The sequence below is a fragment of the Vanrija pseudolonga genome, chromosome 3 (genome assembly GCF_020906515.1).
Source record: "Vanrija pseudolonga chromosome 3, complete sequence".
In the NCBI taxonomy this organism is placed as follows: Eukaryota; Fungi; Basidiomycota; class Tremellomycetes; order Trichosporonales; family Trichosporonaceae; genus Vanrija; species Vanrija pseudolonga.
Window position 1 is genome coordinate 2,758,246 of NC_085851.1, and position 13,489 is coordinate 2,771,734.

At 63.1% G+C, this 13,489-nt stretch overlaps 5 protein-coding genes across 5 annotated transcripts; 2 read left to right on the top strand and 3 right to left on the bottom strand.

The window, feature by feature from the left end:
- Positions 1-2,002: 2,002 nt before the first annotated feature.
- Positions 2,003-3,585, top strand: LOC62_03G004659 (uncharacterized protein; the record flags this gene model as incomplete). The annotated part of the gene is made up of 4 exons (XM_062771173.1): positions 2,003-2,779; positions 2,869-3,012; positions 3,070-3,138; positions 3,220-3,585. 4 exons carry the CDS (start codon positions 2,003-2,005, stop codon positions 3,583-3,585), a joined length of 1,356 nt encoding a protein of 451 aa, XP_062627157.1.
- Positions 3,586-3,764: 179 nt separating this feature from the next.
- Positions 3,765-5,552, bottom strand: LOC62_03G004660 (uncharacterized protein; the record flags this gene model as incomplete). Its single annotated transcript, XM_062771174.1, has 6 exons — positions 3,765-4,303; positions 4,435-4,723; positions 4,762-4,886; positions 4,928-5,067; positions 5,209-5,428; positions 5,499-5,552. The coding sequence occupies 6 exons, from the start codon at positions 5,550-5,552 to the stop codon at positions 3,833-3,835; spliced, it is 1,299 nt and encodes a 432-aa protein (XP_062627158.1). The 3' UTR covers positions 3,765-3,832.
- A 1,399-nt stretch (positions 5,553-6,951) lies between these two features.
- SPCC736.13_0 (putative oxidoreductase) lies at positions 6,952-8,379 on the top strand. The gene is made up of 3 exons (XM_062771175.1): positions 6,952-7,259; positions 7,322-7,705; positions 7,757-8,379. Exons 1-3 carry the CDS (start codon positions 6,987-6,989, stop codon positions 8,321-8,323), a joined length of 1,224 nt encoding a protein of 407 aa, XP_062627159.1. The 5' UTR covers positions 6,952-6,986; the 3' UTR covers positions 8,324-8,379.
- A 37-nt stretch (positions 8,380-8,416) lies between these two features.
- Positions 8,417-9,910, bottom strand: HDAC8 (Histone deacetylase 8; the record flags this gene model as incomplete). Its single annotated transcript, XM_062771176.1, has 4 exons — positions 8,417-8,526; positions 8,565-9,507; positions 9,547-9,650; positions 9,685-9,910. The coding sequence occupies 4 exons, from the start codon at positions 9,908-9,910 to the stop codon at positions 8,417-8,419; spliced, it is 1,383 nt and encodes a 460-aa protein (XP_062627160.1).
- Positions 9,911-10,581: 671 nt separating this feature from the next.
- Positions 10,582-13,178, bottom strand: LOC62_03G004663 (uncharacterized protein). Its single transcript, XM_062771177.1, has 3 exons — positions 12,611-13,178; positions 11,142-12,532; positions 10,582-11,103 (listed from the first exon to the last, which is right to left on the bottom strand). Exons 1-3 carry the CDS (start codon positions 13,076-13,078, stop codon positions 10,710-10,712), a joined length of 2,253 nt encoding a protein of 750 aa, XP_062627161.1. The 5' UTR covers positions 13,079-13,178; the 3' UTR covers positions 10,582-10,709.
- Positions 13,179-13,489: the final 311 nt, after the last annotated feature.

The following is a 13,489-nucleotide window of genomic DNA, read 5'->3' on the forward strand; positions in this document are numbered from 1 at the left end:
CCAGACGCGCACATCCCACGCCGATAGCGGTGCAGTCGGGCCAACTTGACGCATTATCGGCCCGCGTGGCTCGGCAGCCTCGGCTACCTGCCGCCAGCGGCAGAGCAGGAGGCGTGAAATCGCCGTGTCGGTGACGCAACGCGCTGCTGCTCGCTACGCCGTGCATCGCTTTCCGCGCGGCGTGTGTCCGCGGCGGGCGGGCGGGCGGGCGACGCGATACTCTGTCTAACAGCGCAGCATACAATATACAGCAGGTACACACATACATTATACATGGTTTGAACTGGCTGAACCCCGTCGTGACACGACGGACTTTGAGAGGTTTTCTGGTCGCGCTGGTCTGGTCGATGAAACAAAAAAATTGTGGAGCAGCCCGCACGTGAGTTGCCTCGCTCGCTCCATCTCACGGCCTGGCGGACGGCAGCCCAGCTCTCGCCGACTTGCACGGCCGAGTCTCGTGGGCGATAAAGCCCGAGTCAGAGGACAGCTTTGTTGGTGCTCGAGCGCTCGGCCTTTTCGTACGCGTACGGCGACTGGATTCAGCATTGCACTGCCTAGGGCTAGCCGGCTTGGTCGGCGTCTACGCGACGTAAATCAGCTAGCTGCTTGGGTTGAGGGTTCGGGATCAGCAGGTGGGGCTCGGTTGAGGTCTGGGCTCGCTCGGGGGGCCTTCAACGGGGGTATGTATGCAGCGGAGCGACATGCATGTGCGACGTTATCTACTGCATTCCCTTGCTTTGGACGTGGATGGCGCCAGGCAGCGTCCAAGCGAAGGGCATCATTGTCCCAACTCCAACTGCAAGGGTGGGGCGAAGCAAACATTGATTGGCCTGGTGCCGGGCTCGTGCGCCGGCCGTGCGGCACTCCCCCAGTGTCAGTCAGTCTGCGTGACAAAGGCAAAAAGGAACAAGCATGTCAGGCGGCGGCTTGCGGGTCCGCCGTGCGCCAACCAGGCGGGAGGAGTTTCAGGGCGGCTCCGTCTCTGCAGGACACGACGCTCTCTCGCTCGGGACGAGGGGTGGGGTGGGGGGGCGGGGGGGTTTCTGCCCTCGCCTCTTGGCCAATACTATGTACTTTCGCAAGACAGGTGGAGCTTGGCACCCGCAGGGCAGCCTACATACGACACAGGGCGTAATTTGCTTGCGAGGGACATATACATACTCGCTGAATCGAAGGTGCAGCGCCGTTTCACCTTGCCCGCGGACGGAAGGAAGAGTGGACGCGCGCGAGTGTGGCAGGGACGTGGCGCACCCGCGGCCCTTGTTTTGTTTTCTCGGTGTGGAGCAGCCAGGCAGCAAAAATGTGCCGAGAGCCGTGGAGAGGGACAGGTCGGGCGGTGGTGCATTTAGTGTCAGCGTCGTTGACTCTAGGTACGCCAGGCGAGGGGAGTAAGTACATACTTGCGTTGCATGCGTGCAGCCGAGCTGTCCGTCTGCAAGCTTTTTTCTTCTCTCGCTCGCGCCGACTGCGTGCCGGGGGTGTACGCAGAGGCAGACGAGCTGCCGCAAACAGTAGCAACACAGCAGCAACGCAATTTTCTGCCCCGCCGAGAGATTATCGCAGGGATGACTTGTGTACAGGGAAGCGCGGCCAAGTGACAAGTAACCGAAGTCAACGAGGCGCCAATGCCAAGCAAAGCGTGCGCTGCGGTGCGCTCCCTCCCTCCTTTGGTGCCTCCCTCCCCCCTCCCTCCCTCGCTCCCTCGGTGCGTCGCGGATTACGCACCTTTGTACCTCGGCCCGCCGCACCATTCAGACATGAGGGGACAAAGGTACCTACCCCCCCACGGGATGAACTTGCGACGGCAGTGCCAGGCGGCAGGGCAGCCTCGGCGCCGCACCGCGTGTATGTGGTCGTGCGTGTGCAGTGCAGCTCCAAGCCAACCAGTTCACTCCGAGCAGCAAGTACATAGCAATGCATCATCGTGTCTCGATTCGTCTCGTCTCGTCTCGTCTCGTCTCGTCTCGTCTCGTCTCGTCTCGTCTCACCACCTTCCTCTATAATGCGCCTCCGACTCGGTAGCGGGCACCACCAACGCGTCCTCTCCGCCGCGTCGGCCTTCGCGACCGCGTGCGGCCGGCGCGCCGCCCGGCGCCCGCGCGCAACGGCGCTGCTCGTGCTCAGTGCGCTCGCCGTGCTAGGCTACTACCTCCTCTACCACGCGATCTGGGGCCGCCTGGGGCGGTGGTACTGGAACTACGCGGTCGCCGTGCTTCCCTCGGCGCTGTACCGCTTCATCCCCAAGGGCGACTGGGGACCCATCGGGGGGCCACCGCGGTTCGTGCCCGAGATCTACGGCGCGCCGTGGATGGGCGAGTTTGCGCTGCCGCACCTCACGCCGCCGATGTACCGCCCCGTGCAGAACACGAGCGCGGAACCCCACCTGCCCCACCGGGGCGTGGCGCTGAGCAGCCCCGCCCTGGTGAAGCTCACAATCTTCTCGACGGTCAAGCAGAAAGCGTACGAGAAGCGCGCTCTCATCCGCCGCCTCTCGCCAGTGTTCAACGTCCCCGAGCGCCTCCGCCACCTGATAGAAGTCAAGTTCGTGCTAGGGCACGCGTACCACGTCGGCGAGGAGGGGTACGATGACTGGGCCGTCAACGAGGAGATGGAGGCGCTGCTGGCGCAGGAGCAGGCGACGCACGGCGACCTGCTCCGCCTCGACCTCGAGTTCGGCGAGAACCTGCGCGAGGGCAAGATCCTCGAGTGGATCCGCGCGGTTGGGATGGGGCGGGACGGTGGGAGGCCGGCGTGGTGGCTCTTCAAGATCGACGACGATGTGAGTGGGACACGCGCGGCATGCTGGCAGCAGCGTGGCAACGGCCTGCCTGACCTCATCCTCCCCCGTGACCCTAACTAACACCCCAGTCCGTCCTCAACCTGCCCAACTTCCTCGACGAACTCCTGTCCCTCGACGCCAGTAAGCCGATATACACGGGCACGTCGCTTGCGCGCTGGCCGGCGTACCACCACCACTTTACGGGTATGGTGACGGGATTCAGTTGGCCTTTGGTAGGTCCCCGCGACTACACTACTTTCTTTGCGCCACACTAACCCCCTCCACCACAGGTCCGCACGCTCGCAGAAGGTATCGACAAGATGAGCCACGACGACATCAAGGCGGCATGGGACGACGACGTGTTGACCGGCGAGCTGATGGCAAGTAGCTTCCTTGCTTCCTTCCTTCCCAGCAGTAGTCAAAGCTGACCCACCACCCAGTTCGGCCTGCCCCCGGCGCCACACTGCCGCCCGCCAACACACGACCCGAACGGCACCAGCCTCCCATCCTACTGCGACGTCCGCCGGCCCCCGCCAAACGGGTACACCTACTCCCCTCCCGCGACCGACCCGCGCACGGGGCTGATACGGCACGACCTCCTCCGGCGCCTGGGCGACCCCGACGTGTGGTTCGTCTCGGGCGACCTCGCGTGGCATGGCTGGTGGCTCAAGTTTCCCGAGTACTACGAGCGCATGTGGGCCAAGACGGTCGAGGGGCGCATGTGGTCCCCGCCGAGCTGGCTCGAGCAGTATGCCGATCCTACGGTGCGCGAGGAGGCGGGCGGGCGGGCGGGCGCGGGCGAATAGATTGATTGTAGCTGCGAGACTTACTCGGGCGATGCCACATGCTGTACTAATGCGAGCGTTCATGGCAGCTGGCATTCCGCTGGCGCGTTTAGTCCATGTTGCTTACGCGTTGGGGTGCCACAATCCAGTGTGTGCGCAGCACCGTCGCCCCCTCACCGCCACACCACCCGTGCAGCACGTCCAGTCGAAACAAAAATGCAATCATGCAAACAATCGCAGGCCAATGTCCAGGGGCACTATACTATAACTAGAGAACGATAAGGGAAGCGGCAAAGGCAGCGAGGCCAAGGACGCCGCTGGCAGCGACAGCACGCAGCGCACCCGAGGGCTTGGAGCTCGCGCCAGCGGCGGCGGGGCTCGAACCGCCAGCAGCAGGAGCGGCGCCGTTGGTAGGTGCGGCGCCGCCGTCCGAGCCGGTGACGGTGACGACGACGATCGAGTCGGTCGACGTGGGGAGCACGGTGGTGACCAACGTCTGGTTGACGACCGACGTGCCGTTGGGGCCGACGACTGTCGAGTTGACCACGGTGATGTTCACGCTGGGCGTGGGGCCCGTCGGCGCGACCGAGGTCACCTGCGCATTGTTCGCCGAGCTGCGCGTGCCGGTGTACGCGCCGCCCGCGGCCAGCTGCGCCAGCGGGATACCGTTAGAAATGGTCGCGTACGTCTTGCAGTTGGACGTCTTGGGCGTCGTGGCTGGGGCAGCGGGCGTGGTGGTCTGCGAGTGTCAGAACGCTGCTGGCAGCCACTACTTCGGGACATGTGTCACGCCGCGCTTCGGCGTCGCGCCACACCTTTGCTGCGGCAAAGCGGCGCCACGTGCACGCCCCTCCAGACAACGCCACTTACCTCGCCTTGGGTCCACACGCCAGTGGTCTTGGAGCCGTCGGGCAGCGTGTTGGTGTACGTGCCGGTGTAGCGCTGCTGGAAGGTGGAGTAGCCGCCACCAGGGAGGGGGTAGAGACCAGGGGGGATAGCGGCGTCGCCATCGCACTCGGTGAAGCTGTTGTCCGAGTAGTCGCCGGGCATGACCCACTGGCAGCCCATCAGGTCGAGCGTGTGCTGGCACATGGTGGACGCCGAGAACTCGCCCTCGCCGATACAGATACGGAGGCAGAACTGGTTGAACGCCATGTAGCTGGGCGTGTGAGCTGTGCCGCCGCCGACGCGACTCACTTCATCCACTCCTCGTACGAGACATCGGGGCCCGTCGCCGAGGTCGTGACGTTGCCGCCGACGGGGTTGCCGAGGTTGGTGGCTCCGTGGGGGTCGAGCTCTCCACCTGCGTCACCGGCGGCAATCTGGAGGGCGGGTCAGCGACTGCCGGCGTGAACGGACCCACGTTGAGCTTGGTAAAGTCACCCCAGCCCTGGATCTGCCAGTACACGGGCGTCTTGACAAAGTGTGCGGCTGTGACGGTGCCGTCCGGGATGACACGCGCGTTGTTACGCGGCTGCGTGCACCACGCGACGACCTCTGCCTCTGTTTGCGGGTTAGTGTTGTCCTAGGCCCGTTCCCATTCCCCCATTCCCATTCCAGCCAGCGTGACAAGACTAACCGACATTGCCTGGGGCCAGTAGTCAGCTCTGTACCAGCTCAAAGCACCTTGCACTGTATACGCACCAATCACCTCGCCGGGCTGCTGCGGCGCAAAGACACACCAGTCGTCGATGGCGTTGAGGCCTGGAGACGGAGTAGTTAGCCGGTTGCTCGAGACAGTTCCCTGGCTCCCATACGCACTCAACAGACGCGCATTCGAGTTCTGGTTAATCGGCGTGCCGAAGACGGCCGCGGGGGGGTTGGTCGCGCCCATGGGGCCGGTGGCAAGCACCTGCGCTTTGGCCTGTGGGTGTGAGTCGGGCCCAGCTGCGCGTCGGGCTGTGCATTGTTGTCGTGCACGCTCTCGCACTCACCGTCACTGCGGCCGTGCCGAGGGCGACCAGTACCTGAAAGAGTGCGGGGGACATGTTTGTTTGTGATGGTGCGTGTCGTCGTCGGGTCGATCTATCCGTGAGGAGGTATTATAACAAGCTGTACTGTGCTGCCCGTGTGCGTGCGTTGCTATGCAAGAACCAGAGGACCGAGAAGCAAAGGGGGACAAGGACGAGATGGACGCTGGGCAGCTTTAAAGGACAGGCAGGCATAGGCATGTGCCCGGCTGCCTGACTGGCAGCAGACTTGCTGCACGCGGCGGGCAACAAACAGCGGCTGTGCTGCGTATTCGACGCTAACGTTGTCGCTGCGGTGCGGCTGCAGTGACTTACTTGCCTGCGCTATTCTGGGCCGCCGCGCCGAGAGCAAGCAGCGGCAGCCAGGGACAAGAGACAACAACACCTGACCCAGAATGGGCGGGCGGGCGGCACGAGATCCCGACAACCGCGCAGCCGCAGCAGGGTAGGCAGGTGTGGTATGCCGGCTGGCCCGACAAACCAATCAGTCGCCCCTTGCGTTGTTGCCTGGCTGGGCCCAGCGGCAACTTGTTCCACAGGCATGCTTGCCCACCGCACAGGCGATGCATGCGGGCATCGGGGCCGTGACATTGCTGCATTTTCGACCAACGTGCGAGGCGGATTCCGAGGTCACTTCAAGCAGTGCTACTGCTCCCCGTAGGCTACATCTACTTATCGCGTCTGCATCGCAGCGGTCAGAGGTGAGCATATGGCAGCGTGCTGGCCTCCCTCCGTGTTTGGGTCAACAGGCCTTGCTGCGTTCAGTGACGCAAACAACGGCCAGCCCTGCCTGCTTGCCCACTGTCCCTGTGTGTTTGCTCCAAAGCCCCCTGGCCCCGCATTTGAAGCCAGGCACAGACCCCGTCCGCTCAGTCTAGACACGGCACCCAGCAGCTGAATTGCAGTACTTAGTATGATCAGCGGCGCAGCGGCGTACTTACTTCTTGGGCCTGGAGATGAGTTGGATCTGGGTTTCTTGAACAAACGTGGCAAGCTGGACTTTCAGCTTTGAGCTTGGAGTGTACTGTCGATCCTGGATTGCGATATCGCCACGGTGCCAAGTCGTTGCTGATCAGCTGCTTGAGCATTCTCGCGCCCGCATCAGCAGAGCAGCACTGCCAAGTGCTCCCTCATAGGCAGAACTCGTTGCCTCCTCGCGTCTCGGCATTTCCGTGCCAGGCCACCACCGTGACCACCGCGACACCCGTACCTACCTACACGCACAGCCGGGCCACAGTGCACTACATTAGGGGGGCATGCTTCATTGTGCAGCGGAATGCGCGCAGAAGACCCCGCATCAGCATGCCTTGCATCGCGCGTCGCGTTCCGACGTGCCGCCATGCCACCCACCAACCCGTCCAGGCACCGGTTCTTCCGGGGCCCAAAAGTCGAACGATCAGCACATTGCTCATCCTCATCCCTCTCAACTCTTTCCTCGCACACAACCGCGCAATGCTCGCCGAGACCTCGCTCCTCGTCGCGGGCGTGCTCTTCCTCCTAGCGCTGGCCCACCGGCGCCCGCACGTCGCGAGCGACTTCGTGACCGGCAAGCCGGGGTCCAAGCCTTTGCCCTACCCGCCCGCTAGGTGGCCGTACGACGGACCGCTCGGCCTGCTGAACTTCCTGTGTTTCTGGGTCAAGAGCATTCTCGCGTGCGGCGCACCGGTCGTGTTTTGGGTCAAGCCGACGTGGTCGCTGCGCCAGATGGGGCGGTACGACAGCAAGGTGAGCGCGGGCGTGGCCGCAGCGTAATGTCCCCCCTCGCTCACGCCCACGCCCACGCCCAGGTCGTCCTCGTCACGGGCGGCGCAAGCGGCATAGGCTATTCGACCGCCAAGGCGTGGTTCAACGCCGGCGCAAAAGTGTACATTGGTGCGCGGTCGCCCGAGCGCGCAGCCACGGCCATCGAGAACATCCTGCGGGGCGGCGAGCCGAACCTGTTCTTCGAGTGGGAGTATGCGGCTCCTGTGCCCGTGCGCTCGGCTGCCGACCGCGCCCGGCTCGTCTTCCTCCCCATGGACTTGGAGGACCTGGCGTCGGTCGAAGCGGCAGCGGACAAGTTTATTGCGGCGGAGGAGCGCCTCGACATCCTGTACGCGAACGCTGGCCAGATGGCGCTCGAGCCGGGGTCGTACACCAAGCAAGGGGTGTCGATGCAGTTTGGCGTGAATGTAAGTCGCCCCGCGACGCCTTGAGCCAGCAGCTCACACACGCGCGCCCAGACCCTCGGCCACGCGCGCCTCTACGCGCGCCTCATCCCCCTGCTGCAGGCGACGACGCGGCGCGACCCCGCCCATCCGGCACGCGTGATCACCATCTCGTCGCTCAACCACCTGTCTGCGCCGATCGGCGGGGTCAAGTACGATGCGCTGAGGGTGCCAGGCACTCCAGTGGACATGTGGAAGGAGTACGCGATGAGCAAGTGGGCGAATATTGCGCTGGCAAAGTACGTCGACTGGCACTACGGCCCTCGCAACAACAGCAGCACGTCCCCCGAGATCATCTCCATCGCAGTCCACCCAGGCATGGTGGCCTCGAATATCTGGAAACACCTCTCCTATGCTGGGCTGTTCGCCGCCATGCCCTGGCTTGTGAAGCTGCTCAACTTCTCGCAGGCGGACGGCGCGCTCAACCAGGTCTGGGCGGGCCAGCTGAGTGTCGCTGAAGCGCGCGCGCTGAGCGGGCGATACGTCACATGCTATATGCGCGAGGGCGAGTACCGCGCCGATCTGGACGACCGCGCCGCGGCCGAGGGGCTGTGGGCTTGGTGTGCCGACCAGCGGGTGTAGCGAGGCGTGGGTGGGATAGAACTTATATAGACGGGGCCGATGAATGTGATGCCGGCACGCAGCCGCAATGCACTAATGCTACATACACCTGGTCTACGGCTTATCATGCAGGTCTACAATCTGCGCAATGCGGGTCGCAAGCACAGCGAACGCCTCGTCCGCGGCGTCGAGCTGTTGCTCGGTGTTCTCGTCGGGGATATGGCCTGGGCGGGGGTCAGCTCGCCCGCCGCACGCAACTCACTAGGCTCCACCTCGAGCGTGTATCCCGGCGCGTAGGCCTCGAACCCTTCATGGTCCGGCACGTCCGTCTCCTCGCGCACGTCCGCACGCCCAACAAGCACGGCAGTCGCGAGCGCCCACGAGCGCGCCGCGTTGGGGGTATCGTACCCCCCGCCGCCGAGCACGCACGTCGGCAGGTCCCACTCCTTGACCCTCTCTACCACCCAGGTAGAACTCCCCTCTCCCGAGACGCCCCACGCGCCGTACCCTCCCACCGGGTCGCGCGGGAGCCCGTCCACGCCGAGCTGGAGGACGACGTAGTGCGGCCGGAAGGCAGCCTTGATCCGCTCCACCGCGCCCCAGAGCCGCGCGTACGTCGCGCAGCTGGCGTACGCTCCCAGCCCGAGAGAGAGCGAGAAGGGGTGCGGCGTGTCCTGCGGCGTTGTGCCCGGCGCGTGTGGCGGGAAGAACCCCCGCGCGGCGTGGTGCACGCTCAGCGTGAGCACCTGCGGGGGGCGCGGGCGCCCCTTCAGCGGGTAAGCGTAGTGCGTTGGCGAGGCGAAGGCCTGTGCGACGCCGTCGCCGTAGTGCAGGTCTAGGTCGAGGTAGAGGATGCGGGCGCGGGGGCTGGGCTTTGGTGGTGGTGGCGGCGTGGGCGGGCGGTCGCCGTCGTCGGCGTCGTCCTCTGCAACTTGCCCATCTTCCCCGCCAGCCTCACCCGCCTCGTCGCCGCCCGCCGGCACCGGCACGGCCGGCACCCCCGCCCGCGTCAACGCCAAGATCCCCAACACCGCGTCCGCGACATAACAGAAGCCGCTCGCCCTGCTCTTGAGCGCGTGGTGCCGCCCGCCGTCCCACACGATGGCTGTGCGCGCGTCCCCCGTAGCGAGGAGACGGCACGCGGTGAGCGTTGCGGCCGCGACGAGGGTCGCGTAGGCTGGCAGGCTGGCGAACGGGGGGCAGTCCTGCGGCGTGAGCGCCACCATACCTTCCCTTCCACTCACATGCTCGAGCCCCATGACCGTCCGCCGCTTCTTCCGCGGCCCTTCGTCGTCACTGTCGCTCTCCTCCTCGTCCGACGACTCGCCGCGCGCCTGCAGGAGATACTCTGCCGTCAGAGCCGATTCCACGCCCAGACTAACCGACATACCCCGGCGCATGGTAGCGCGCGAGCTCGGCACCCGTCCCCAGCGCGAGGTCGGGCGGGACGACGAGCGCCGCTGCGTCGTTCGCTGGCTCGTCGGGTGTGCGCGTTAGGCGCAGGGCGCGGATCAGCGAGTGGACTGCGCGCGAGCGGCCGAGGTTCGCTGGGAGGTCGTCGGCTGCTGCTTGGAGCGCTGGCGACCAGAGGTATGCTGTTGGACGCATCGGGGAGAGTGTGTAGGGGAGTGTGACGATGCTGGTGGAGGTCGTTGTTATTGTGGGCGCAGCGCGCCTGACTTGTCTAATGTCTGATGCATGCAAAAACATAATAAATATGTTTTGTTTTTGGTTTGGTTTGTTTTGACCACCTCCCCCTCGCCCGATTAGGACGAGGGATCTTTGGTGGTGCTACCCGCTTTGGAGCGGGCAGCTGGTTTGGTTTGTAATGGGGGTGGTTCCGTTTAGGTGTTTTGTTATTGGTTTTGGTTTGACACCGGGGACCCGATTAGGGTTTCCCGGTGCGGGGTCAGATATGACCCCGGGTCGCCTCGCCCCTTGCGGATGACACAAGGGGGTCTTGGGTCGCATTAGCAGAGACCGGCTGATTAGGCCGACTCTGGGTTCTGAGACAGAACCGTTATTTGGTGTGGTTTCGGTTGGGTTATAATGTCTTGGACTTCTGCATGGGTCCGAGCCACGACCTAGAGTGAGGCTGACGACTTGACCTAGTGGAAATCCATCCGACTAGGCCAGAGGTCTGCTCAACTCTTAAGGTGAGAAATGGCCACTCTGGCTTCCTTATGAACAATGATCCCGTGCGACCCAGCGTGCGACTCCATTCAGCATGCAACCATCCACCGCTCGGCATGCAAACACCAACCACCCACCACCCCACCCGTCCACATGCGACCCATGCATCTAACGGCCGCGAATGAGCAGTGTTCCTACAGCCTAAATTACATACATTACACCAAGACGCATCCAAGACGCTTGACGCTCAACGCTCCGACGTTCAATTGGGCGCTCACTCGGCGCGCCACGCCCCGTCGTTACCTCCCTTGACAGGATTCCCCTCCTTCTCCTTCTGAGCCTCGCGCACCCAGCGGTCAAGCTCTTCCCGCATCGCTGTGACGCGCTCATCTGGGGATGGGTGCGACGATTCCCACAGTTTGAATAGAGTCCACCAGGGTAAAGATGCCTTCTCAATCTCTTCGAGATGAGTGACCGAGGTTGCGTACTCGTCGACTGCTGCCCTCGGGTCGAACCCAGCGTGTGCGAGTAATCGAAGGGCACTCAGATCTGCCTCATACTCGTGCTTGTACTCGAATCCAACGTGTCCAAGCCTCTGCGACATCTCTTCGGCGCTCGTGCGGCCCACATTGGCCAGAGCGTCATTCACAGTTGGCCCGAGGAAGATGCTGAGGTGTTAGACAATTCTACAACACCAATTACTCACGTAAAGGGCCAGATGCACGCGCGGATGAGATCGATACTGAAGTTGAGGATGGACGGCCAGAGAACTTGCTGATGCGACAGCGTCTCAAGGTGGTGGCTTAGGAGCAGGTGGCCCATCTCGTGCGACAGCACCATGGCCAGATGAAGCGTCTGTTCCTCGGTCGGCTGCGGTGTCGCCCTCGCTCTCTGCGGTGTTGACGAAAAGAGGCCACCAAAGAAGCCACCAGACTGCGGTGCCGGCTCTGGCGGTGGTGGGGCATTGTTGTGCTTCAAGATCTCGTCCAACAGCCCCGTAAAGATGACGATGCCGCCGGCGCCCTTGCCACCAAAGCCATACGAAAATGCGTTCTTGTCCGGAGAATCCATGATCAAGATGTTGTATGGCGGGCCGAGTTCCATGTGCTCGAGGCCAGACATAGCGTCGCTACCAGGGAGAGCGGCGTGAAGGCGAGCAGAAACTCGTGGTCGTGGGCGGAGTGGGTAAGAAGGTTTAGGTGGGTACAGATCAGGCGCATCTGCTGGTCGAGGCAAGCCTTGCTCAGACCTCTCTGCAGCGGCAATCGTTGCCGATTCAATGTGGCGAAGCGTCGACTGCACCCACTGCCACCGCCAATCGCTAAACGGCAACACGGGAGGCGCCGGCTTCTCGGGTGTGGTAAGAAGGTTGATGACGCTCTTGTACCAATTGGCACCCTCGAGACTTGTGGCTACCACGTCTTCCTCCTCCGGGGTGAGAAGAATCAGACGCCATCGTCCGGTCAGAGGTACGCGCTCCAGACCGGTCGCCCACACGCCGACAAGGAGCAAGATTGGAACACCGACGAGCATTGCGACGACAACACGCGACACACGCAATCTGTCCTTGAACATGCGCAAGCTGATCCAGTACCGCCGCAACGCATCGACCTCCCCTCGCTCTTGATGGGTGAGCTCGTTGTAGTAGCGGACCGACACAGGAGGAAGAGGTGGGAGGAAGAAGAAGGAAGCGCGAATATATCGCTGCGTCTTCTTGACCCAAGCGTCGTGTTCGCATTTGGGGTCGTCCTCGGCTGGTTTCTTGCGGCTCGGGTCGTGTCGTCGCCAGTGCTTTGGAAGTGGTATGCTGTAAGCGACACGGCCGTCTGGTGCCAACAATCCTTCAATGCCGCCCGTTTCCTTCTCAGGGGCGTGAACGAGCTGAAGTGCCTCGTCCATGGTGACGCGCACGCCACGTTCGCCTTCGCACCACATCTTGTAAAACTCGTCTGCCTCGGGTGAAGCCGTCGGCACTCGTTTGTCTTGGGATAGCCATGTTACGCCTCGTGCCAGTCGAAACGTGGCGAGTGTGCCAAGAGGAAAGAAGGAGATGAGGATCCGGGAGAAGGCTGTGGCGAGCGTCAAGAGTGATGTGCCCTGCATGCGTCAGCGACTGTCGTGTTTCATGATGGCGAATGAGGCGGAGCAGCCCCGACGCAAGCCACGATTGCTTACCTTGACAATGGCGAGTACACCAGGGATCAGAGGCAGTGCATCTCGACGAGCAGTCGCATGGAATGGACGCACGGTGTCGACCCCTCGAGATCTGCTGCGAAACTCGGGCCGGTTGAGCTGCAGGCCAACGCGCGTTGTTGGTGGTGGCCATGCCGAGTGGGGGGAGCCTCGCAATTGTGCGATCCGTGTGTCCCATTGCGGCTTGGGCAGTTGGGGTGGCGTGGTCGGTGGTTGTTGGCCACTATGTGTTGTGGAGGTGGATAGCCATTGTAGGCGCTGTGGTGAGGTGGTGTTGGTGTTGTGAAGTAGATGAGTAGTGGCGGTTGCCAGTGTCGGCGTGATGGGTGCTGCTCGAGCACCAATCCGACGAACGAGGTTGGCGGCCGATGCTGAGGGGCGTAGTAGTATGCTGTTGTGGATTGAATGCCTGAGTGGGGAGGACAAGGCAGAATGGTGAAGATGGAACATGATCTAGCGTCGGCGCCGAAGCATTGGCATCATCGGGCGCGACAAAGTGACGGGCGATGCAAAATTGAATGGCGTGGGTGGGTGGGCGAGTGAGTGGGGGCGGGGGGGAGGGGAAGATGGAGGAAGGTGGAGAAGATGGGTGGTGAGGGAGTGTGTGCAAGAGTTGGACTGTGGATTCAGAGTGACGTGTTATTGACAGATGCGTCGTCGTCGTCGTCGTCGTAGGAGGAGGAGGAGAGGGAAAGGGGAAGGGGATATGCAAGGGCGAGGAGGACGAGTCGAAACAAAAACAAATGGTAGGCAGAGTGAGAGTGATTGCGCGACCGAGTGGGATCCGGTCGTGTCGTCGTCGCTCGCTCGCAGCAGAGTTGCAAGCCGAGGGCGCCGAAGAGGACGCGTGAGTGCAGGCCG

Coding starts and splice junctions, on each gene's coding strand:
- LOC62_03G004663 (XM_062771177.1), bottom strand. CDS start 13,078: ATGTTCCATCTTCACCATTCTGCCTTGTCCTCCCCACTCAGGCATTCA. Junction 12,533..12,610: donor GTGTACTCGCCATTGTCAAG/GTAAGCAATCGT, acceptor TGACGCATGCAG/GGCACATCACTCTTGACGCT. Junction 11,104..11,141: donor GCGTGCATCTGGCCCTTTAC/GTGAGTAATTGG, acceptor CTAACACCTCAG/CATCTTCCTCGGGCCAACTG.
- SPCC736.13_0 (XM_062771175.1), top strand. CDS start 6,987: ATGCTCGCCGAGACCTCGCTCCTCGTCGCGGGCGTGCTCTTCCTCCTA. Junction 7,260..7,321: donor TGGGGCGGTACGACAGCAAG/GTGAGCGCGGGC, acceptor GCCCACGCCCAG/GTCGTCCTCGTCACGGGCGG. Junction 7,706..7,756: donor CGATGCAGTTTGGCGTGAAT/GTAAGTCGCCCC, acceptor ACGCGCGCCCAG/ACCCTCGGCCACGCGCGCCT.